The 24,928-nt window shown below is 44.4% G+C and overlaps 1 protein-coding gene across 1 annotated transcript in view; it reads right to left on the bottom strand.

The window, feature by feature from the left end:
• Positions 1–20,781: 20,781 nt before the first annotated feature.
• The window catches only part of SENP1 (SUMO specific peptidase 1), a 67,517-nt gene continuing 63,370 nt past the window's right edge, over positions 20,782–24,928 (bottom strand). Inside the window, exons 19-21 of the mRNA XM_042780556.1 lie at positions 24,523–24,607; positions 21,359–21,454; positions 20,782–20,844 (exon numbers count right to left, since the gene is read on the bottom strand). Coding sequence (XP_042636490.1) covers positions 20,782–20,844; positions 21,359–21,454; positions 24,523–24,607 — 244 coding nt within the window. The remainder of the gene's footprint in view (positions 20,845–21,358; positions 21,455–24,522; positions 24,608–24,928) is intronic.

Here is a 24,928-nt window from a genome sequence, read left to right as displayed (position 1 = left end):
GGAAGATATTTTGTCTTGAGGTGCCATCGGCCTGCTTTTGATCACAGCCTTGGCACATAAGTACATTGTGGTTGCCTCCTCCGTTGTGTAGCAAAATTGCAGTTTAGGTAAGGTTGACCCTGCCACCCCCAGCTCCAAGGCTGCTGTTGTGGTTGTTGTTAGGTGCCGTCAAGTCAGTTCCGACTCGTGGTGACCCTATGTATAACAGAATGAAACACTGCCAGGTCCCTCACCATCCTCACAATGGTTGCTATGGTTGCGCCAATTGTTACAGTCACTGTGTCAGTCCATCTTGTTGAGAGTCTTCCCTTTTTCACTGACCCTCCACTTTATCAAGCATGATGTTCTTTTCCAGGGACAAGTCCCTTCTGACAACATGACCACAGTACATGAGATGAAGTCTGGCCATCCTTGCTTTTAAGGAGCATTCCAGCTGTACTTCTTCCAAGACGATTTACTTGTTCTTCTGGCAGTCCATGGTATTTTCTTTTTAAAATTGTAATTTGGGTGCAATTTTATGAAGCAGATTCGTTTTACACTCAACAGTTCATGCACATTTTGTTTCACAACACCAATTACAATTCCCACATTGTAACAGCTTTCCTCCCACCTCCTCCCTGTGGTTATCCCCTCTGTGTCCTTCTTACCTATGTATTCCTGCCTGTCTAGCTTTCTCCCCATACAATTTCTGCCCTTCCCATTTCCCATGGTTGACTGTTCTAAGGACGGCATCTTCTGGTGTAGTTGTTCAGCTTGCGGGTCTGTCTATGGTAGTTTCAATATCCTTTGCCAACACCACAATTCAAATGCATCAATTATTCTTCATTCTTTTCTATTCATTGTTCAGGTTTCACGTGCATATGAGGTGACTGATTTTAAGATCCCAGTCGCTACTCCCCATGGCCTGAGTCAGGCGCACCTTAGTCTTCAAAGTGACATCTTCGCTGTTTGACACTTTAAAACAGGCCTTTTGCAGCATATTTGGCCTGGATTAATCTGGCTAACAGGGTAATCTCATGCATGTCAGAGAAGCTCCTTCGGGTTGGTCCAAATAAAGTGTACAGCGGAGCTTGGTCTGAGGATGAAGGAGAAGAAAAGACTCCTTTTTTCCTTTTTGTGCTGGAGAGAGACATGCACAGATGTGAGGCCTGGAACTTCTGGTAGCTACCTTAGGATCACAGGTGAGTCATGATGAGGAAGAACCAACATATCAGGAAAGTAAAGACACACACAACAGAGTCACAGAGAATAAGCAGAAGCCTTCCAACTGTTCCTGAAACCTCCATAACCTTACAATTTTCAGTTATGTGAATAAATAAAATCCATTATTGTTTAAACTAGGTGAGTTGGGAGAAGCTGTGGTGGTGTAGTGGTTAAAGCATTTGGCTACTAACCAAAAGGTTGGTGGTTTGAACCCACCAGCTACTCTCTGGGAGAAAGATGAGGAAGTCTGTTTCCATAAAGATTTATAGCATTTGAAACACTGTGAGTAGTTCTACTTTTTCCTAAAGTGTCATTATGAGTTGTAATTGACTTGATGGCAGTGGGTTTGTCTGGGTATTTTTCTTGATTTAGGTGAGTTGGAGTTTTGATAACTTGCAACTGAAAGTAGCCAGAGTGATATAGAATGCAAGATCCAAGAAAGCTAGCAATTTGTCCAAGGTCAAGTAAGTTAAATAATAAGTGATGGAGCTAGGATCCAAATTGAGGCAATATGAATCCAGAGCCTATGTTCTTACAACCACTTCAGCAAACCAGCCTTGGCTGGATACTGACTATATACCAGCTCTACGTTTAATCCTTTTTCATGCTACCTCACAACAGCCTTGGGAGGTGGGACCTACTTTTTTTTTTTTTTTTTTTTTTTTCCGTTTTTATTGTGATCTGGGTGAAAGTTTGCAGAGCAAATTCATTTTCCATAGAGCAGTTCATACACATTTTGTTTCATGACATTGACTGCAATTCCTCAGTGTAACAGCTCTCTTCCCACTTCCTCCCTGTAGTTACCTCTTCCCTGTGTCCTTCACTTCCATGCACTCCCATTCCCCGAGCTGTCTCCCTATGCATACACTGCCCTTCTCAGGGGTCTCACCAGGCTCTATCAGACCAGCAGAACTGGTCTTTTTTTTTTTTTTTTTTTTATGATTTTGAGTTTTTTCCTACATTATTCTTCCACTCTATCCACGATCTCCTGCACTGATCCTCCTCTGAATATTTGACAGTGGTAGCCGGGCACCATCCAGTTCTTCTGGTCTTGTGGTCATATAGGCTGTGGATTGCAGTGGGGTCTGCTATTATCCCTTTTTTTAGAGATGAGGAAACTGAGGCTTAAATAGGTTAAGTAATATGCCCACCATCACATAGCTCTTACATACAAGAGCTGTAATTTGAATCCAGGTATCTGTGATCAGAGTCTATGTAAAGCCAGGGTGTTGGGTCTTCTTTACAAACCGGGGGGGCAGAGGCCACTGAAGGGTGACTTCAAATAGTCTGCTCCACTCCTTGAGGATGAATTAATTGCTGATTGCTCCATGCAGTTTGGGCATATCTCTCTAAGGAGACTACACAAATAAGTGGGCATTAAAGGGAGGCAGGAGGCCAATTTCAGCACAATGTTCCAAAGAACATTCTTATTATTCCACAAATGGAGTGGGCTGCCTCGGAGGGTCTGAGGCATGGCCTTGTGCAGACAGATGACTGCTGCCTGCTACTTGTACAAGACAGATGCAAGACTTAAAGGAAAGGTTGATATCCTGTACTCCTTAAATCCTTCCCTGCTCTGGGCCTCAGTTTCCCCATCTGCAAAGCAGTTGGGGCAGGACTGAGTAAGGGTTGAGGTCTCTTCCACCTCTAACCTAGAATTCTGGAATTCCCAGAGGCAGGACTCCAGGCCCCGGGGTCTGGCTGAGAGAACAGAGACTCGCTGTTCAGCCTGCTCCAGAGAACAGTGGGGCTTATTGAGCTCACAGTCCCCTGAAACAGAAACAGCCGAACGGAGCTTGCAGGGAAGATAAATTCATCTGTGGGTCTGGTGAGAGGAGCTGAAAAAAATGCAGCACTTGGAAGGAGAGCCAGTTTTCAACTGTAGGCGTCAACTGTGTTCCCAAACAATAGTAATAGCAAACACTGCTTTCTGCCCCAGCTGGAGGGTTGACAGTGATCCTATGGATGACAGTCACCATCAGGTTGGTCACTGTGACCAAGCCACCCTACTTCGGGAGGCTCAAAAAAACAAAAACAAAAAACCCACTGCCATTGAGTCGATTCCAACTTATAGCGACCCAATCAGACAGAGTAGAAATGCCCCATAGGGTGTCCAAGGCTGTAAATTTTGAAGGAAGCAGACTGCCTCATCTTTCTCCCACTGAGCAACTGGTGGGTTCAAACTGCTGAACTTTGGGGCCAGCAGCCCAATCAATGTTTTAACCACTCCACCATCAGAGCTCCTTCAGGAAAGCTGTAGGAGATCCCATTCCCCTGGAGGCTGGGTTGTTTTGTGTTTGTAATTAGCAAAGAGAGGCCTTTTGGAAATTTGCCTTGAATTCAACTTAACCCACTCTTGTTCATATAACCAAAAAGTGTTTATACTTTGGCACTATGAAGACTACTGTCCAATGTTGGGAGCCCAGAATCAGACTGGGGAGAACTAGGATCTTCTTCCCTGGTATCGTTGGATTGAATCGCAGGCTAGGAGGTGGACAAGGGGCCATCCTAACGCTTCTGGTGGTCACTCCAGGGCTTTCCTTCCACTCTTTGCTATAATGATGACTAATATGGATGCAGCCAGCCTTGGTGGCACAGTGATTAAGTGCTCGGCTGGTCACAGAAATGTCAGTGGTTAGAACCCACCAGCCAGTCTATGGCAGAAATGACCTGGCAATCTGCTGCAGTGAAGAGTCCAGCCTTGGCAACCCTGGGGGGCAGCTCTACTCTGTCACGTGGGTGGCTGTGAGTCGGAAGCAACTCAACAGCACCCAACAACAATATCAACGCAGTGATATTAGCAATAAGCTTTGACATCTGCAATCCCATTGGACCCTCATGAGAATCCTCCGAAGTAAGTAGTCATATTACTATCCCCAGTGCACAGAGGAGGAAACTGACGTTCAGAGGGGGCGAGGCTAAGGTCCCTCAGTTAGCAAATGATGGCTCTGGGGCATGGACCAAAGCCCTTGGCCCCAAATTCTGTGTTCTTTTCCTAAGCGTACTGCCATCCCTCCGCCCCCATCTTTTGAGGCCATGGAAGGCTGATTTTGCAGACTGCCTTTCCTCTTGCTTGGGGACAATGTGGAGTCTTTGGAGCTGGACTAAAACCTTTACAAGCAGCAAGCTTTGGAAAAATTGTTATTCAAAATAAGAGCAATTCTAATGAAAAAGTGTGAAAAAGTCCAACAAAGTCATAGTTTTTATCATGAGATTACTTTGATGCTCTAAAGAAAAACCAAATATCAGAAATTAAATGATTAATTTTTTATTTAGTACCCCCGCCTTGAAGGCATTGGTGATTCAGTGGTAGAATTCTTGCCTTCCATGGGAGAGACCCAGATTCGAGTCCCTGCCAATGCTCTTCCTGTGCAGCCAACACCCAGAGGTGTCTCTGTGGTATGACAGGTGTAGCATGTGTCCTGGGTGCCACTTGAAGGGAGGCATCACTGACCAGTTGTCATTAACCATCACAGTTTTCATCACCTGCTGTGAGAGATCATTCAGCAAGTTAAAACTGATACTTCAATATTTGAGATCTTCCATGAGCCAAGGCAGAAGAGCCTTGGTGGCACAGTGGTTAAAGTGCTTGGCTGCTAACCAAAAGGTCAGTGGTTTGAACCCACCAGCTGCTCTGCAGAAGAAAGATGTGGCTGTCTGCTTCTGTAAAGATTTAAAGCCTTGGAAACTCGACGGGGGACTTTTTAGCCTGTTCTGTAGGGTCGCTATGAGTTGGAATTGACTCACTGGCAGAGAGGTGGGTCAAGGCAGACTGTGTGATCTTGCTCTGCTGAGCATGGAAAGAGAAGAATATGGGGAAAAAATAACTTCAAGCACATCAGAGAACAATTTTCATCAATGAAAACAAGAAATGTGCAGTTATAATTTTTATGCAGTGCCATAATGTGGTAAGTAAAAGATTAATGAGCTTGACGTGTATTTTGAGCTGATACTATGGGAAAATTATCTAAATGATGAGTGTCAGATGTTTACACTGGGATGCAATTTCAGTACTTACTACCACAGGCACTATTTCCCACAGATATGCCTCTGCCACCCCCCCACCCCACCCCCATCAGTGGAGGTTTGTGTTTGCTCTGATGCTCAACAGGTTTCAGCAGAGCTTCCAAACTAAGGCAGACTGGGAACAAAAGCTTGACAATCTATTTACAAAAAGGTCAGACCGTGAAAACCCGTGTGGATGACAATGCTCCGACCTCATTTTGTGTGTGGGGTCACCATAAGTCAGGGCCTATTCTATGGAGGTTCACCACCACCACCACCCTGGCCTTCCTGGTGTCTCAGTTTCTAGCCTGCCTTTGGGCTGTCAGCCCTGAGAACTTGTCACATTTGCAGCTTCATGAGCCCTTAGGCTACACTGATCTGCACAGAAAGGAAACCTCTGGAATTTGCCTATGAAATTGAGCCAGGTTGTCACGGTGGGGATATATAGCTTGTGTTGGAGTAGGATATGGCTGTTAAGCAGGAATCAGAGGTGCCTGAAAGACGGGCTTTATGAGTGGGGCCCAGGCAAGCAGGAGTGTCTTGCCTCCCTGAGAACAGCCTCTCATATTCTCCTTTACAAATGAGAAGGAAATGGGGCCCCTGTAGAGCTGTAGATCATCTTCTTCTAGGTCTTGCGAAATGCAACGATGACCACCATCTCCACACTCAGGACAGAGACAGACTCCAAATACAGACAGGCCAAAACAAAAGTATAAGTTAGGGTCTTAGAAGTTTCCTGCAAAAGAACTAGTATGAGAGTTGGGGAGGAAGCTGGAGGAGCAGGGGCCTTGATTCCCAACTCCTTAGTAGAGCTGACCCAACTTCCAGAACTCCTTAGGGCTAGGGTCTCCTTCCTGTTTACTCAGGTTCCTTCCAGTCTCCAGTCTAGGGGTGAAGTGGCTGGAATTAATTTAGGGGCACCCATCAATATGGATGGCATATCTTCCAGTCTTTTCTACTCCTTCAGATACCAGAAATTGGAGGGGGCCATGGGAAAGATGAGGAGAGGAAAAGGACAGGAAAACAGTATCAGCAAGTGGTTGGGGGCATTCTGAGTCCTTTAACAGCAAATCAATAAGAAGTTGCAAAACGCTTTTAAGTAATATAAAAACAAACAACTAATGGGTCTTTGACTCTGCCTCGGAAAGAAGTAAACGCGTTTGCTTGTTGAGGAGCAGCCCACTTGCAACCCCTCTGCTCTAATTCTCCCTGACACAGATCTCCTTCCAAACCCCACCTCCCTAGCAGTCTTGGCCCTTGCCCATGGCATAATGGGGGATGATGTCTTTTGGCTGAGGACCGGAGGGACTGGAGAGCCCTGTATCCTGGTGGAGCAGCCCAAGGTCTCTGAGGACCCAGGGGATGGAAAGTGTTCCTTGTAGAAGTCAGAGTGGTAAACAAAGAGGCTTTTGAGAGAGGCCTTGGTGGAAGCTCTTAATAGCCAGTGCCTTGGGCCCAGCCTCCTCAATGACGTCACCCTCCCCCTCCCTACCCCCCAGGGACTGGCTAAGGCAGATGGCTGGCTCTAACCCCTTCTCCCTAAAAGGGGTTTCTCATGCACCTCCATGCCCTAAATACTGCAGTGTGGTGCCCAATTCATCTGAAGTGTCACAAAGGATAGGTCCATACCCACCCAGTCTGGCCCCAATGTCCTGTCATTCCTTCTTTCTTAAGAGTAAAGGCTTTGGAGTTAGACCTGCTTTCAGTTCCAGATTCTGCCACTTACTAGCCAAGTGATCTTCTCACCATCTCCCTGAGACCTCGTTTCCTCATCTATAAAATGGGAATAATGGTATCACTACCTTCATTGGCTGGTTACACCATGCCCAGTACATAGTAAGCACTCCATAGACATCATATCAGAGATGGGGGAAGATAGATGCCAAGACACATGGAGATCTCCAAGGAATCAAAAAACAAGATAAGGACCTTTCCCCAGAGCAGACACAGACAGAAAGCCTTCCCCTAGACCCGGTACCCTGAATTTGGACTTCTATTTTCTTAAACTGTGAGGAAATCAACGTCTGTTTGTTAAAGCCATCCACTTGTGGTATTTCTGTTATAGCAGCACTAGGAAACTAAGACAGAAGCTGACTAAATTTATGAAACCCCTTTCCAGCAAAGTGTAGGATTCTATATGCTTTGTATGTAATTTAGGTGGTTTATCTATGGACCCCAGTTTTATCCCTGCTCAAACTCTTCCCTCCCATTTCACAGTTCAGAGATGGAAGCCCAGAGGGTAAGATAACTTGTGTGAGGTCCCACAATTTGCTAGGGCCTAGCTGTTACTTGAGCTCAGACATTTGTAGTCCTCTCCCTTCCTCCACTGGAAGGTAATGTGTCCATGCTGTTCTTTGGTTGAAAGTGTGTCTATTCCTCAACCTGAGCACTGGGAAGCTTTGCAAGCAGGCTGCTTGGGGTCCAGAGGAGTTGTTTGAGGGTTAACTCAGTTGGGTCCAGGGTTGGGTAAAAGGGATTGAAAAAGGCCAAGCCAGAGCCCAAGCTAAGAGCCTAGAGCCACCCTGCCATGGTGGTGAGGTGTTAACGGAGCTTGTGGGTGGCTTTGTGCGTGTGTGTGTCAATAGCAAAGTTGCATGTGAGAGGGCGCACGTCGCTCACTTGTGCGAGTTGGTGGTTCAGGACCAGGATTGTAGGCCAGCCCAGGAGAGAGGTGCTGCGGTGTACCTGGGATGAATGGGCCTCTGTCTTCACGACTGTGTGAGCCTCTGTGTGTGCAAGTCCATCAGCTTGCCCTCAGCCACATGTGGAAAGGAGGGCAGAGGCCCAGAGAAGACCAAACCACCCAAAATTCTGATTTTAGAATGAAGTAGAAGACACAGAGGAAAGAAATTTTATAGACCTAAACCCATATGTAGAATAGAGTCAGTACATGTGTGTGTGTGTGCTCTCTCACGCACACACACACTCTTAGGTACCCTGTCATAACCTCCTCTTATCTCAATTCCATTGTCAAATCCTTGGTACCCAGTTTGGTCACTTTTGGGGAAAAAATCTTTAGCCACTGCACTAAGACAGATCCTAGAGAGCTGACCCTATTTGTTTTTGCAACTGCCTTCAGTTTTATGTGCGTCTGTGTCTCTCCTATGTCTATGAATCTGGGTGCAACTTCTCTTGCCCCTGCCTCCCCTGCAGCCCCTGATATGCATGGTCCTACCTCCATCCCAGCCAGCCAGCCTCATTTGCACCATTGTGCCTGTGATGGACAGGCTTGGCTTGACTCTTGTCCTGGGCCCTGTGTGACTCCTCCCCCTAGTCATCCTGGGCTTGGGCACCTATTGCCCTTGGCTGTGGTTTGTTTAATGGATTGGCTCCTGTTAGGAGCAGCCCAGAGCTTGGGACATAGGTAGACACTTGTCCAAACTTGCTTATTTTTTCACCAAAGGAGCCAAACCACAGTCAGTGGTGGGCTCAGTGGCCTGGCTAGGCGCCTTCCTCATTCTTCTAACCACTAGCCTGGCCTCCATTTCCCTGGCTGACTTGATTAACAGTGGCCTCTGGCTCAGGACTGCTAGTCACCCACTAGGAGACCTCCAGGACCGCTGTCTGGTCCCCTAAGTGTGAGGTAGGGAGATCTCAGCTGAGGCTGAGAGAGCTAGCCTGGACCAAGGCAGAGGCCCAGGAGACCAGCAACCATACCGTGTTCATCACTCTATCCCCAGCACGTGACCTAGAATAGGTACTAAAAGAATGCATGGATGGCTGGGTAGATGGATGAACAAAACAAATGAAGATCTTTAGATCCAATCAGACATTCTGATTTCAGAAATGGCACAATGGGTGGCTTTAACAAACAGAAATTGATTTTCTCTCAGTTTAGGAGGCTAGAAGTCTGACTTCAGGATGCTGGCTTTCTCTGCGTCTGCTCTGGGGGAAACTCCTTGTCTCAGCTTGTCTAGCTGACAATCCTTGGAGTTCCTGAGCTTGTAGACTGGTCTGCCTCTGTTGTCTAAAGATACTATGGGTGTTTCCTCTTGTGTCTGCTTTCTTCTGTGCTTAATCTGATCTTTTATATCTCAAATGTGATTGGTTTAAAACACACCCTACTCTGTTATGGCCTCTTTAACATGACAATGAGAATCCTATTCCAAATGAGATTACATCCATAGGCATAGGGGTTAGGATTTATGATACACAGTTTTTTGAGGACATGATTCAATCTATAACACCTGGCCCAAACAAGAAGAAAGGAGATGTCCAGGTCTAGAAGGTGCAGTCACCCAGTCATTGAATCTGTGGGAACTCTCTTAGCCCAGACCCTTTTGAGTTGGTAAAAATGGCCTAATCTCTGTCATGTCTACTTCTTAGGCCCTGCTTACTTTGCCAACTACAAAAGGTGTCCTTCAGCTGAGAGAAGCAGCTATAAGTTGGGTGGAGGTGAGGGGTTTGAGCTGAAGGGGTGCCAGGTGTTCACGGAACAGGGTGACAAGATGTTTTAGGCTGGGCCCAGACGAAAGTATTATATGTTTTGACCTGGAGATGGAGGACCGTTTCCAGCACCTAACATAGGGCCCTGGCAGATAGTAGGCAGCATGTATTTATTGAATTAATTAAACTTTCTTATGTCTTCTCTCTGACTGATATCCCCAAATCCTTTCCCTAGGGGTTGTTGTTGTTGTTGTTATGTGCCATCGAGCCGGACTCATAGCGACCCCTCCTTGGGTTTCCGAGGCGGTATCACTACAGAAGTAGAATTGCCCAACCTTCCTTCTGAGGAGTGGCTGGTGGGTTTGAACCTCCAGTCTTCTGGTTAGCAGTCAAATGCCTTAGGCACTATGCTACCAGAGCTCTAGACCACTACGGACCCTCCAGGGGTAGAATGAATCTGAGTCAGTAATCCTTCTTCTCTCAGGTGAAAGGGGGCAACATGAGCATCACCCACTCACCTAAGCTTTCCCCAACACCACCACCAGCCACCATCTTCCTCTCCCACCCTCTCCTCTGCTTCCCGAGCCTCATCAACAGTGGTGTTGCTCCCAAAGCTGGTGGCAACAGGAGGGACACACACGGAGGCTGTGTATGCCTGGGTTGTGGGGGGAGGAGGAGGTGTGAGACTGCTATGGTTGCCAGCACTGGTTGAGGTGGTGGGACAGGTGCGTGGGGCAAGGGGGCACATGTGGCAGTGGTCCTCCAATGTGGAAGGGGTTGTTGGACCAGAGTTGGGCAGTTCAAGACCACCAAGGCCAGAGTTGTGGGGCTGGGAGATTGTTTTCAGGGGTTCTGCCAGTAAATGCCCTCAGCTACTAACTGAAAGGTTGGAAGTTCAAGTCTCCCTAGAGATGCCTCAGAAGAAAGGCCTGGCAATCTACCTCTGAAAAATCAGCCACTGAAAACCTTATGGAGCACATTTCTACTCTGACAAAGGAAGTCACTGTTGAGTTGGAGTTCACTCCACAGCAACTGGTTTTGGTTTTGATCCCTCAGGCCAGATCCAAGAGACCTTCTCTAGTGAGACCTTCAGAGAAGGAAGTACTGGAGCTCCCCAGGAGAAGGTGCTGCTGGAAACTGCTCCGGAATTTTTATCACTATTGTCTGCTGCCATTTGCCTTGGGAGAGTGCACTTACAGGCCTTTCCTTAAAGCCCATCCGTGATCAAAGCTGTGCTCTGAATGAGATTTAGAAAGAGCCAGGCCTTTTGAGGCCCAGGGAAGCTTGCTTCTGGTCTGAGCCGAGACCTTTTTCTGAGCAGACACAGGGGAACTGTTGGCTCAAGGCAGGCAGAGAAAGGCTTCCTGAGCCAAAGGAAAACAATTAGGAGTAATTACCATCAAGAGGCCCCCAGTGAGGGGTGAGGGTGGGAAAGGCCGCCTGTTTCAGAGGAAGCCAAAAGTAGAAGACTGATTTGGAGGAAGAAGTGGGAGGGAGAGGTTAGGAGCAGGAGTTGAGAGAGAGTATGTGTGCTTTGTCTTCCTTTTTTCAGGTATGAAAGGCAGGGCCCCTCCCCCTCCCCCTTTAGCTTAATCTAAGTCTGGCCACTTGGAAGACAGAGGGGCTCTGTGTGTGGGGGTGGGAGGTGGGAGTAGTGGAGGAGAGCAGAAGGGTGCAGGACTCTGCATTCCTTAGATTCTCAAAGCAGTCTGACTGAAACAGTGAGGAGACAGCGTGAGCCACCGAGGTGAAAAGATAAAATGGAGTTCTATGGGGCTCTAGGAGGAGCCCTGGTGGCACAGTGGTTAAGTGCTCGACTGCAACCCAAAGGTCAGTGGTTTGAACCCACCAAGCCACTGTGTAGGAGAAAAATGTGGCAGGCTGCTTCCATAAAGATTTACAACCTTGGAAGCCCTATGGGGCAGTTCTACCCTGTCCTATAGTCGGAATTGACTACACAGGCAAGGGGTTTTATGAGCTCTGATGGCCCAAGATTTTAAGTACCTGGTTGCTAATGGAAAGGTTAGGGTATCAAACCCACCCAGTGACTCCAAGAGAGAAAGATCTGCTGATCTGCTTGCCCAGTCTTCCTTCTGAGGAGTGGCTGATGGGTTTGAACCGTCAGGCTTTTGGTTAGCAGTCAAATGCCTTAGGCACTATGCCACCAGAGCCCCTGTAAAAGATTATAGTCAAGATAAACCCTAATGGAATATAGTAGAGCTGACAAGGGACAAGGTTGTAGTCACTTCTTGCTCACAGCCAGCTACCCAGAGGGACCGAGTAATTGCACCTGTGGGCTTGGGACCATAGTTGCAGGGGACATCAAGCTTAATTGGCATAACATACTACACAAAACATTGTTTCACCTCCTACTTTGGTGAGTAGCAACTGGGATCTTAAAAGCTTACAAGCAGCCATCTAGATGCAAGGTCTCTCCTCATCCAGAGCAAAGAAGAATGAAGAAAACCAAAGATTCGTGGAAACAATTAGTCCTCACGACTGGTACACCATGTGATCCTCAGCCTATATGACTATGAGACCAGAAGAACTAGATAGTGTGTGGCTACCACTGTCAACCACTTGGTGGGGGATGTATGTAGGAGATTCTGGATAGAGAGGGAGAACAATGTGGAACAAAACTCAAAATCATTTGGAGGAAAAAAAAAAGTAGAGGACCAGGTTTGCTGGTCTGATAGAGCCTGGTGGAACCACTGACACTATGGTCCCTAGCTGCCCTTCAGGTCTGGACTTGAACCCACACCTGTGGCTTCCGGCCAAACAAGAGACAGGAATATGAGTTGAACATTTACCTGGGGTAGATACACTCCTTGGAGAGAACAATCATGGGAGAATAGAAGGGCTGTGTATGCACAGGGAGACAGTTCAGGGGGCAGGAGTGCATGAAGGGATGGACACAGGGAAGAGGTAACTATCGGGAGGAAGAGGGAGGGGAGCTGTTGCATGGGGGTAAATTGTAGTCAATATCATGAGACAACGTGTGTGTGTGAACTGCTGTATGGAATGTGAATTTGCTCTGTAAACTTTCACCCAAATCACAATTAAAAAAAAAAGAAAAAGATAAACCCTAATGGGACAGTTCTGTTCTGTCACATGAAGTCACTATGAGTCAAAAATCTACTTGATGGCAAAGGAGCTCCAGAAATGCCTCCACACACCACACACACGCACACACACACACACACACACTTAACCACTTGACTCCCAAGACCCTCTATGGGGATGAGCTGGATCTGCTTGGCATCTTTCTCCTTCATCACCCTCCAATCCTTAGTCTTCCCTTCTAGGTTAGAACAGAGGCCTGGAGAAGCAGTTTTGTTAATGTGGGCAGTCCAGATATGGGGATGAGTGTGAGAAGCAGGAAAAAAAAAAAAAATCAGCTGGGGAAATGTCATTGGAGGGGTTTAGGAAATTCCTTGGAGCCTCCTATCTGGAGGCTCTCCTTTCTGGAGAAGCCAAGGGGAGACAAATCCAAAAGCAAAGGGGTCCTGCCATTCCCCTTCCCCTTTCAAACTAAGGGTTTGAATGAGGGCCTCAAATATACTCACAAGAGAAAAGAGGGAGGATTGGACTTTGTGTACCTCATTGAAGGTTCTTTTTGGTTTTACATTAGCAGAACCCCCATGAATACTGGGTCTGGTGTTTTCCTTGTTGAGATGAAGTAGCACTGGTCACATGGAAACAGCAGGTCATAACACTTTTAAGGGCACTGAAGTCATCTGCTCTTGGCTTGGGATAGAGTCCCTGTTTCTATCACTGACAATTTGAGAGACAAGATATTGAATCTCTATATTCATTTTCTCATCTGTAATTGGGGATAATAGACCCATCAGGATTAAACAAAGTGTTTGACATTGAGGTTAGAGCCTCAATATTTACCATTATAACTAATATATATATTTATCATTATAACTAATATTTTTGGGAGAATATAGCTCTAATTGCTAAGTGGATGAAGGATTTGAAGCCAGAGACTTCAAATGGGTTAGAAAGCACTGTAAATGAGGCATAAGGAAGTCTTTGGTGCTCTGTAACAGAAATACCACAAGTTGGATGGCTTTAGCAAACAGAAATTGTTTTTCTCTCAGTTTAGGAGGCTGAAAGTCCGAATTCAGAGCATCAGCTCTAGGGGGATGTCCTTGTCTCTTTAGCTTCTCCTTCCTGGTTCCTTAAAGATCTCCATGCATCTTGGCATCTTCCCACTCCATCTCTCCTTCTTTTACTTGCTTATTTAATCTCCTTTTATATCTCAAAAGAGATCCACCCTATACTAATCCTACCTTATTAACTTAACAAAGACATCCCATTCCCAAATGGGATTATAACCACAGTCACAGAGGCTAGAATTCACACACATATTTTGGGGGTGCATAACTCAATCCATAAAAGGAGGTGTGGCTGAAATAGGGTGGTGCCTGTCACATGGAAGGCACAAACACAGCTCAGAGATGCTGAATAATAATTCATTCACTCCTTCAACAGGTCACACTTCAGCTGGGAACTTGGGGCACAGCTGGGTAGAACAAAGTCCTACATGGGATACTGTCACAGAGTCGGTCAGTCAGGAGCTATTGTATCAGTGAGACAGACAAAAAAATGAATAATATAGTCAGATGTTGAGAAGTGTTTTGAAGAATGGAAAGTAAGGAAACTAAGTAGCATGGTAACTGGGGTGTGGGGATGACATTCCACCTGAGCCCTAAGGAAGTAAGGGAGTGAGCCAGGAGGATACTAGGGGGCAAGCCCTCCAGACACAGGAAACAGAAAATTGGCTTGAGGTAAAAGCACACTTGATTTGTCAGACAAACACCAAGGAAGCTTGTGTGACTGAAGCAGAGGGAGCTGGAGCAGAGTTAGTAGATGACATTGGAGAAGAGGTGGGAAGACTGTGCAGGGCCTTATAGGCCACTGTAGGTTATTGATATGTAATTGACCTGAAAAGGCCTGATGGAAAATGGGGCACAAATAGGCAAGGAACAAGAGGTTCAATAAGTCTCTGGAGAGAGCTCCTTAAGGAGCCCTTTATTCTTTCTGTAACTTTCCACAGGCCCAAGACTAGACAAGGCACCCAGGGAATAGTTGGGGGCAGAGGCTGAATCATGATTGGGTCCAAGTCACAATTCCAAATGACCACTTTCGTTGACAAGAGCAGACTTGGGTAGTTGGCAGTTATCTTTAACCACATTCAGGAATCAGGTCTTCCTCTTCATTCCAACCTCAAATGGCTAAACAAATCTTAATCATGCCCAGAAAAATATTAGAATTCAAGGACGTCCTAGAGACTATAAGGGGCTTTTCTAACCCAACACCATGGTATTTTACCAACACAATGAAAGATTTTTGAGAAGCTGGTGTTTTCTGTTTTTGAGTATGAATTTTACAAGTAGAGCAGTGGGAAGGACTTCTTCTGAGGTTATATTTTGAGGAGAAGAGTTGGGGAAAGAGGGACAAGGAGACAAGGGATGCTGTTACCAGGGTAGGTTGGAAGCCCTCACTGGTGTGTTTGGCCTTAAGATAGCTCTCTGGCAGGCTTCACAAGCAGGTCTGGTTCTTAAAAGTGCCAGAGAGCCACACATTTGCATGTTATTTGCGTTCCAGGCTTCAATTCCAGGTATGTGGAATGAAATGAATGAATGAATAGTATTCAGACTCTTGGTAAAGGGGTGGACTCAGGAATCCAGACCACACTGAGAAGCCAATCACTGGTCCAGCTTGGATCAGGAGACTGGACACAGACAGAGACAGAACAAACAGTCAGAGAGACAGTCAGAGAGACAAACACCATCAGGTCCCTTTTACCAGGGTGTTTCCAAGTTAAAGCAAGGAAGCAAAATCTTATTAAGTCAGTCTACTTTTAAAATCTAGGGACAGTCACAGATAGGCAAATATCTGACTCATCTCCATCTCTGCCCCTCTGTCCTCCACATCTACCTTCAAACTGAGCATGTACCTGTTGTTGTTATATGCCGGCGAGTTGGACCCAACTCATAGCGAACGCTCCTTGGGTTTCCAAGGCAGTATCACTACGGAAGTGGATTGCCCAACTTTCCTTCCGAGGAGTGGCCTAGGAATTTACTTTCCTGATAATGCACCTTGCCTGCTATCTGCTTGACTTCCCAATTCACACTGTGTGCTCCTAGAGGGCTGAGGACTTTTAATTCATCGGTCAAACCATCTCCTCACCTTTCAAACTCCCCAAGGCCAGTGCCCAAACACATACCTAGTAAACACCTTGTAAAGGGGCTCTATAAGTACCAGGCAAAGCAAATGTCCTCAGGAAACTTGTTGCTGTGGCCCAGTCTCGTACCATCTCTGCGATGGGTTATAGATCAGATTGTTGTGATAGATCCATAAGATTTTTTATCAGTTGATTTTCACAAGTAGATCACCAGGCCTTTTCCCCCAGTGCGTCTTAGTCTAGAATATCCAATGAAACCTATTGAGTGTAACGGCAACACACAAGGCTCCACTGACAGACTGGTGCACTGGCCAAGAATCGAACCCATGTCTCCCAAATGGAAGGCAAGAATTACACCACTGAACCATCACTGCTCTTCTCTGGTTAAGACCCAGAAAGCATTTTATAAAATAGTCCTTTAAAGGACAAAGGACAAATCTGACAGAGTACTCATAGTTTCAATCTACAAGGGACATAAAATATCACTGGAAAATAAAATGTTAAACGAAGAAAACTGTATTTAATAGAAAGATATGGTTAGAAAAAATACTTTGGTAAGTCCCTTGGGCTGGTGAGTGGGTCCCTTGGAGGGGCATGCTTTCTGAAGCATGTTTTTGTTAAGGGCAAGAGTATGGCACAACTGGGGCCAGAGATGAACTGTTCAGGACTATAGAGGAGGCTGCAGGCTGCCATGGGCAGTCCTCTTTTCTCACTGCAATGCTTTCTAAATAAACTTTCAACAGTTACCCTTACCTTACACTACAGGCCAGAGGGAAGCAGCCTGCACTACTGGTCTGGTAAAAAAAAAAAAAAAAAAAAAAAATCATTCATCTGCCCTCCATGGCTATGTGTTTCAGAACATGCCTGATACGAAAGACTACAATACAAATACCATGTGGAGTTATATTCTTTTCTGATGGCTCCAGTACAGACGGCTAGATAAAAAATTTTAAAATAATGTGGTCATGGGATGCTTCAAGGAGATGGGAATTGGCTGTGTGCTCAGTAGCTTATCTGTGAAAGGAACAAAATAGTAACCTAAAAGAGAGACCTCCAGCAGACTAAAGATGCTGGGCTCCTTGTGGGTCTCCCTCCTACCCTTTCCTTTTGCAGCCCTTGTGTTCTGTGAAGAATGGAAGAACAACTTCCAGAAGTCAAGTAGTTGACAGCTAGTCTTCAGCTTAGAATAGAGGTCTGCAGCTATGATCTGTTCCATTAGAACAAGGCTCAAACCAAGCCAGTGTTAACACTGGCCTTTAACTTTGGATCTCTACCTTGATTCCTAACCCCAGCAGCATCATTGCCTTCAATGACATTTCAGAATCTTACAAGTTTGACAAGACTTTAGACATCTGATGCCACCACCCACACAATTGGAACCATAACCCTACCATACCCCTAGCAGACCAGAAAGGCAGCTTGCATGAACATTTCAAGGTTCGTATTCCAGCTCAAAGGCTCCTTAGTCTCCCACAGATGATTCATCTGTAAGTTCTCCCTTATCTTAATGGTGACCAGCATGATCTACCCCAGCTATCCTTCCTTCTTTACCTTCAAAGCTGGGAATGAGTTATGTGGTCGGTGACAGACAGATGTCAGCATTCAACACAGTGAAAAAAGATGCTGAACTTTTAAGGAAGGATGCTGGGCTGAACCCTACTTGCCCCTTTCAAAACTCAGAATGCATCTGAAGCTGTGGCTAGACTGCTCCTGGTTAAGAAAACTGGGCACATTTCTCAGGGGTTCAGCACATAGTCTGAGTCAACAATGGGGCCTGAAAGCCTTGTCACCTCTCAGGACACTCCTGGGCATGGGAACTCCAGAGACAAAGCATCACATTCCATTTCACCTCAGTCCATCCAAGGAGGGAGAAGACAAACCCTAACTGCTAGGCCCTGTGATGACACAGTCATCTCTTTTTCTCCTGGAAAGACAGATTTAAGAGTTGAAGCAATGACACAGGACTAGTGGTTAAAACATTAAAAACACGGAACCAGAGCCTTTTATGGGCCATGTAAAACCAGGTGGTGCGGGACATACTGTAATATGGTTGGTGGAAGTAATTTTCCAGGTTGTTTTTCTACTCCAGGAAAAAGAAAACTTGGGACTAAACTTGCTGGGAGCAAGGGGTAAAAGATGCTAGCAGGGTTACAATGACTAAAGAAGAAAGAAGTTGATATCACAAGGAAGAAGGAAGCACCTCACACATAAAGAGTCAATTTACACAAAATCTCCAAGCTGCATGAGGAAGTAGTTTTACACTCAACCCTAGTCAGGATTCTCAGAAGCAACAGTGGGTCCCAGGTGACAAACGGGATGTAATTAGCCTCTGTGCCTCAGACCATGTGTTCTAAAATGGGTAGGAGCAGTCTATCAGATATTCTCTGTACAGCGCCCAGGAATGATTGTTAGGACTATGGCTTCTGTTGGAAGGCTCTATAACTGACTTCTAGTACTTACCATCTCTCAAAAGTGTTCCTTTTTAAGGGGAGGTAGGTGATTATGGGGGTCGCTATGAGTCGGGTTTGACTCGACGGCACATAACAACAACAACAACAACAAGGTGATTATGGTATTTTAGAGTGCAAAGCACAGTGGGGAGCAGAAGATATGAGAAAGAGAGTAGCAGGCTTACTTAGTTTAAGGTAGGTCAAACAAGATATTGGTAACAATCTTTTTGCTGGTCAGGAAGGCCCGCTCCTAAATAAAGAATGTAAAGTTTCTAGATACCAGTCCTATTCTTGTTGGCCAGCTCTCAAGAAAGAACAGCCCACTATTTAAGCCCACTGTACTTCATTCCCATTGAGCCACCCTGGGCCACAGCCTACGTCTCAGCTTAGCCTACTCCTGCTTTGTGGTCTCAGGATAAGCAACTCCTGTCTTGTGTAAAACTACATTGGTCAGAAAAGGGACCAAGTTCAGAGACAATCAATAATTTCTTATATATTTTTCAATATTTTGTAGCATTGTTTCATTTTCTGCTATACATGGCAATAAATATTTGTTGCTTTGGTCTGTACAAAGTCTGTGAAGAAAGTAAGACAGGTGTTATCTAAATGGACAAACAATAAATACACAACACTATCTTGTTCTGAGTCCCCCAGACAATGGTGGGAGAGCCTGAAAAAAAGACTCAGACCTTTTGACTCATAGTCCAAATCTGTACCATATTGCCACCTTTCAAGTTGTCACTTAAACACAGTAAGTATCAAGCATCAGACAATGTTCAGGAGTCCTACAGTCAGTCTGCATGACTAGAGCTTTCTAAAGGAGAATGTGGAAGGTCCCAGCAACTCATACATAGAAAGCTATTTATTTCCTATAGGAAACACACACACACACACACCCTTCAAACAAACAAACAAAAAAAAAAACACAACAACAATGTGAGAAAGAAAGAAAATAAATAAACAAAAAGATGGTCTTCCCCCCCAAAAGGCAGGCAGTTACGACAAAAGGTAGGACATCTAGTTGCTGGAGTGGAAACATTAACATTCAGTTAACAATGGAATATTTAAAAAAAATAGTTTTCTTTTCAAACTGTAACCTGTGGTAAAACATAGAAAAATGTACTAAACAAGCTTGGTATAAAACAGAGTAAAATTTCCAAATAAGCCCGGGGGAAAGCACAATACTGGGAAGGATGGGGTACAAAGGGAAGAAGAGGAGAAAATATTTCATACAAAACTACCTATTACAATACAGAAAAAAGTATAAAATGTTCCTATTTTGGAACTTAAGTACAAAATGACACTGGCATTGGATCATTTTCACTATCTAAGCCTGAGGAGCTCTCAGAAGGTGGGGGAGATGCTGGAAGGAACAAAAGAAATAGCAGTTTCTCAATCTCAAATTGCTTAGTCCAAACTCCACCCGTTTTCCAGTTGAAAATCTTGCATCCCTCTGTAACTATACCCCTAAGCCAAAGTTCATCCAGGCCTTAAAATATTCTGTTAGGAAGCCCACAAACACCCTACACATAGGGGTTGGGATCTGTGTGTGCTGGAGCTAAATTTGGAAAATGGAAATAAATCTACAGGATAAAATGATGAACACACTCAGCCAGGGGTGGGGGGCATATCCCTGTGAAATATATATATTAAATTCTCTGTGGTTAGAAACATATTTCAACTAACAAGCCACAGACCAAATTAGATCTGCATTCAACCAATGACGAATTTTATGCCAAAGACTGAGGCCCTTTTTCTTCGTGGTCAGAAGTAGGCAGCAGTCAAAGTGGTGCTTTGTTGAGCCACTAAACCACTCCCTTGGTGGGTCTTTCCCATATCATGTGTTGCTAGCACATGCAAATCCCTGCTTTTAAGGGAAAGACTGCCTGGGACTTTGGGGCCCATCCAGGACCCAAGTGCTACGTCTCAGGATGGGAAGAAGCTACAGATAATAACAACACCCTTGTATAGAACTGGATAGACTTCACATATGGGCACAGAAAAAGTCCTGGAGGAGGAGACTTAGGCATGTGCCCCAAAGTCTAGTTTACAATCACATTCCTGACTACACATTTGGAAAATCATATGTGTATGTATGTGTGCGTGTATATGCTGGTGGTTTTTGTCCCTACCTTTCTGCCCATGCCCTTTCCTAGCTCTTAGTAAGGCCTAATAACAAGAGTTTATATGAAACCAAGATTCTTTCCAACCTTCTCTAAGTCCCCTCAACTAGGAACTGAGTGAAGTCGGAGCCCTTTGAAAACAAGATGGCAGAACTGAAGAAGTGAAAAACAGTCTTTCTCTTCAGCTTAGGGATGTCCTTCACCCCGTTCACAGCACCAAAGTTGCTTTGCAAAAATAGTATCTCAGATACAAAAGGAAAGGCAGATGTGCTTGTGAATGCATCTCGCCAAGGCCTGGTCCAAGAACAAGGGCTTTACAATAACAGAGGGTTGGGAGCAGCTGTTTCCAAGGTCTCTAGCTGTGGACAACAAAGAGCTGGTCCCCAACAAGGTCAATGTCTGCTGGCTGAGACAGTCTTCACAAAAGCTTTCGGTGGAGGATCTCCCAGACCATCCGCTTCCGGAAGTATGGCATATCTTGCTGTGAAGAAACAAAGACACTCGTGATTCTCATTTCTTTTATCCATACCCAACCACAACGAACAGATCCATTCCCATCTTCCTTCCCTCCTGGAGGTTTTCAATTAAAATAGTCTCAGTCACATTTCTAGTTTCCAATTGTTCATTCTTGATTACACATGGCTTTTTTCTTTTCATTGCTTTTTCCTACTCATCGCCTTAAAATGTTGTTGTAGCCTTAGAAGCTTAATAGGACATAGCCAGGAGTTCCCACGCTATAACTGGATGTTCTCCAAGAATTTATCAATAGTATCTATCAACAACTCTATGTTGAACTCTTAAGAGGTTATCTGAGGCTTGAAATTTAAAAAAACTGACTTTTTAGGTGAGTAACCACAAGTGTTAAGATTTAAAGGCTAAAGCATATTAAAGGTTAAGGGTAGAGCTCTCTAAGCAAAGCAAGTGGAAAGAAAACATGTGCGGGGCAGACTGGGCACAAAGTGGTCACCAAGTTTCCTGCTGAAGGTCCAGCTCACCTGTGTAAAGTTGATTGGTCTGTCTTTGGTAATGAAGTCTGCATATTTGCAGGCAAACATCCCACAATCACTACCATTCATTTGCTGTGGAATTTCCTGAAAGATCAATAACAACAACAAAGAGGTGACATCTTTCCAAGTACCTTCTTTCTTACTAGATTATAAGTAAGAACTAAGGGATATAGATTTTATAGGTTTCTCTGAATTATGAACATGGCTCCAGGCCCCTCAGGACAACAGAGGCTCAGAGAAATAAAGCACAGCATCTTAGTAAGGCCTATGTACTTCACATTAATCACATAGGAGGATATCTTAGATCACCATGGCACTTAAGGGTGTAAAAACTTTTCCCTTCCCAAAGGGCCAATCAGTAAACTTTTCTCAGTGGAGTGAAAAGCTCAGCAAAATAGCTGGACATTTAGAGAATCTGGCTCTACATAAGGAACATTACCAGCTTTCTCACAAATAGCTTAATATAGCTTCCCCAAGGAACCAACAACCAAACTGAGGAGAGCTAGATACTAAGATAGAAGGTTCTTACCAAAAGCTTAAAAAGAGAACCTACAGACTGGGAAAAAAGTCTCTTGCAATGACATATCTGACAAGTGTAATATCTCTAAAACACAGAAAACTTCAACAACTCAACAACAAAAAGACATATAATCCAGTCAAAAATAAGCAAAAGACATGAAGAGCTACTTCACCAAAGAGGACATTCAAGTGGCCAAGAAATACATGAACAGATGCTTGTGATCATTAGACATTTGTTGTTGTTGTTGTTATATGCCGTCGACTCGGCCCCGACTCATAGCGACCCCTCCTTGGGTTTCCGAGGCAGTATCACTACTCAAGTAGGATTGCCCAACCTTCCTCCCGAGGAGTGGCTGGTGGGTTTGAACCACCAGCCTTCTGGTTAGCAGTCAAGTGCCTTACACACTATGCTACCAGAGCTCCTAGATCATTAGACATTAGAGAGATGCAAATCAAAACTACAATGAGACAGGTGAAACCACAAGACTATGGCCTGCTGGAACTGGGCTCACTCTTATGGCTCAACTCTCAGCCAAACAATAGACAGGCCTAGGAGCTAAGCAACTATACCAGGGAGATGCACTTCTTAAAACAGTCAACTATAGGATCAGAAAGGCAGCATTTGCACAAGAGAAAGCTAGGCAGGCAGGAATACGTAGGTAAGAAGTAACCACACAGAAGAGGTGGGAGGAGAGCTGTTATGTCATGGGGATTGTAATCAGTGTTGTGGGGGAAAAAAAAAGGTGTAAAGGTGTATGAACTATTGAATATAAAACAAATCTGCTTTGTAAAATTGCAGCCAAATCACAATAAAAAGTTAAAAACTACAACAACAAAAAAACCGAGATACTATCTTACTCCTACAAAAATGGCAATGATTAAAAAAAAACAAACAGAGAACAACAAATGCTAGTGAGGCTGTAAGGAGATCAGAACTCTTTACCCTGCTGGTGGCATTGTAAAATGGTACAACCAGTATGGACAATGATAGGACACTTCCTCAAAAAGTTACAAACAGAAATACCCTATGATCCAGCAATCCTACTCCTAGGTATATATCCAAGAGAAATAAAACAGTGACACAAACAGACATATACACATCTATCCTGAGTGCAGCATTATTCACAATAGCAAAAAGATGGAAACCACCTAAGTGCCCATCAACATATGGGTACATATGATGGAATACTGTACAGCTATAAAGAATAATGAGGAGTCTGCAAAACATAACATGGATGAACCTGGAGGATACTATGCTAAGTGAAATAAGTCAATCAGAAAAGGACAAAAAGTATATAGTCCCACTATTATAAACAGTTAAGAACAGATAAACACACAGAAGGCAATGTTCTCTGATAGTTACCAGGGATAGGGGGAGAGGGAGGTGGAATCCCTTTCTAGATAAGTAGACACTTGTTATTTTTGGAGATGGCAAAGGTAATACTAAATAAAGATGATGTCATACAACCTGACCAAGATAAATGAAGACACTAAGAAGGACACAAGAAAAAGGGACAATTCTGGTAAATGCTGTAACATATACAATTTTGCAACAGTAGTAATAACCAAAAATATGTATGGTTACACAGGTAGATATGTATATGTGTATGTGTATAAGAAGCCATAAGCCAATAAATGTATATGCATGTATAGGTGTATTTGTAGGTATATGTATAAATGTTTTTGTGTGCTGCACATATATCTATATATATCATAAAGCCCATAGGGGCATAGTTACAGAGACTTTCTAAAGACATCCAAAAACTCATGGGATTAGTTTACTGGATTAAAGGCTTAGAACTATAGTTTCAAGGGACAACTTGGTCAACTGGCATAAAGTAGTTCATAATGATAATTTTCTTCTACATCCTCGTTTGCCTGGTAGCATCTGGAGTCTAAAAAGCTTACAAGTGGCCATCTAAGATAGAACTATTGGTCTGCAGCAAAAGAGAATGAAGGTAACTGAAGACTCAAAGAAGAAACTAGTCCATGGGACTAACAGCCCACAAAAACGATGGCCTCTTCTAAACTGAGACCAGAAGACTAAATGGTGCCCGGCTACTACTACCGATCATTCTGACCGGGGACACAATAGAAGGTCCCAGATAGAAGGTGAGAAAAATGTAGACCAAAACTCAAATTTCTAGAAAGAAAAAAAAACAGACTTACCATCCTGATAGAACCCCTAAGACTATCACCCTAAGATACCCTTTGAGCTTGGAAGTGAAGCAATTTCTGGAGGTCATCTTTTGGCCAAATAATAGATTGGCTTATAAAACAAACACTATCACCCATCAGTAATGTGCTCCCTCAAACAATTATATGAGACCAAAAGCAAAGATGGGAAGGCAAGGAGGGGAAAGGATACTAGGATCAATGGAAACAGAACAAAAAGAATTGAAATGATGAAAATGCTGATAGACTGAAAATTATAACCAATGTCATGGAAGAATTTGTATAAATATTATTAAACGGTAGCCCAATCTATGTAAACTTTCACCTAAAACACAGTAAAATATAAAAAAAAAAAAGGTAATGGGGGGAAAAAAAGGTTCTAGTAATCAAGCAGTAAAATTGTTTACTTCCCCAATACCCTAAGCTCAAGATTTCTACCTCCTCAAGATGAAATGTACCTGGCTTTTCTTGCTGAAGAGCTGCCATCCATTGGTGTCAAACACTTCTCTTTTCTTGTCAAAGCTTTCTTGCTTTAGGTATTGCCTAAAGGCATTGAGAAAGAAAAAGATGAGCTGTGGGGAAATCTGATGACAACTGCCATTCTAAGAATGGGGCTGACAATCCTTAGGAAGAGTTTCATCCCCTCTGAGGAAAACAATCTATTATGCTAGGCTAAACTCCCTCTGGGAGCTCTAATGGCATAGTACCAAAGGTGTGTGACTGCTAACCAGAAGGCTGGCAGTTCAAATCCACCAGCCACTCCTTGGAAGGAAGACTGGGTGATCTACTTCCATAGAGATACTACCTTGGAAACCCAAGGAGGGGTCACTATGAGTCAGATCCAACTCAACAGCAGTGAGTTTT

This window comes from Orycteropus afer, unplaced genomic scaffold, assembly GCF_000298275.1.
Source record: "Orycteropus afer afer isolate SDZICR_OR568_19922 unplaced genomic scaffold, OryAfe1.0 scaffold00045, whole genome shotgun sequence".
Taxonomy (NCBI): domain Eukaryota; kingdom Metazoa; phylum Chordata; class Mammalia; order Tubulidentata; family Orycteropodidae; genus Orycteropus; species Orycteropus afer.
This window is presented reverse-complemented; position numbering and strand designations above follow the sequence as displayed.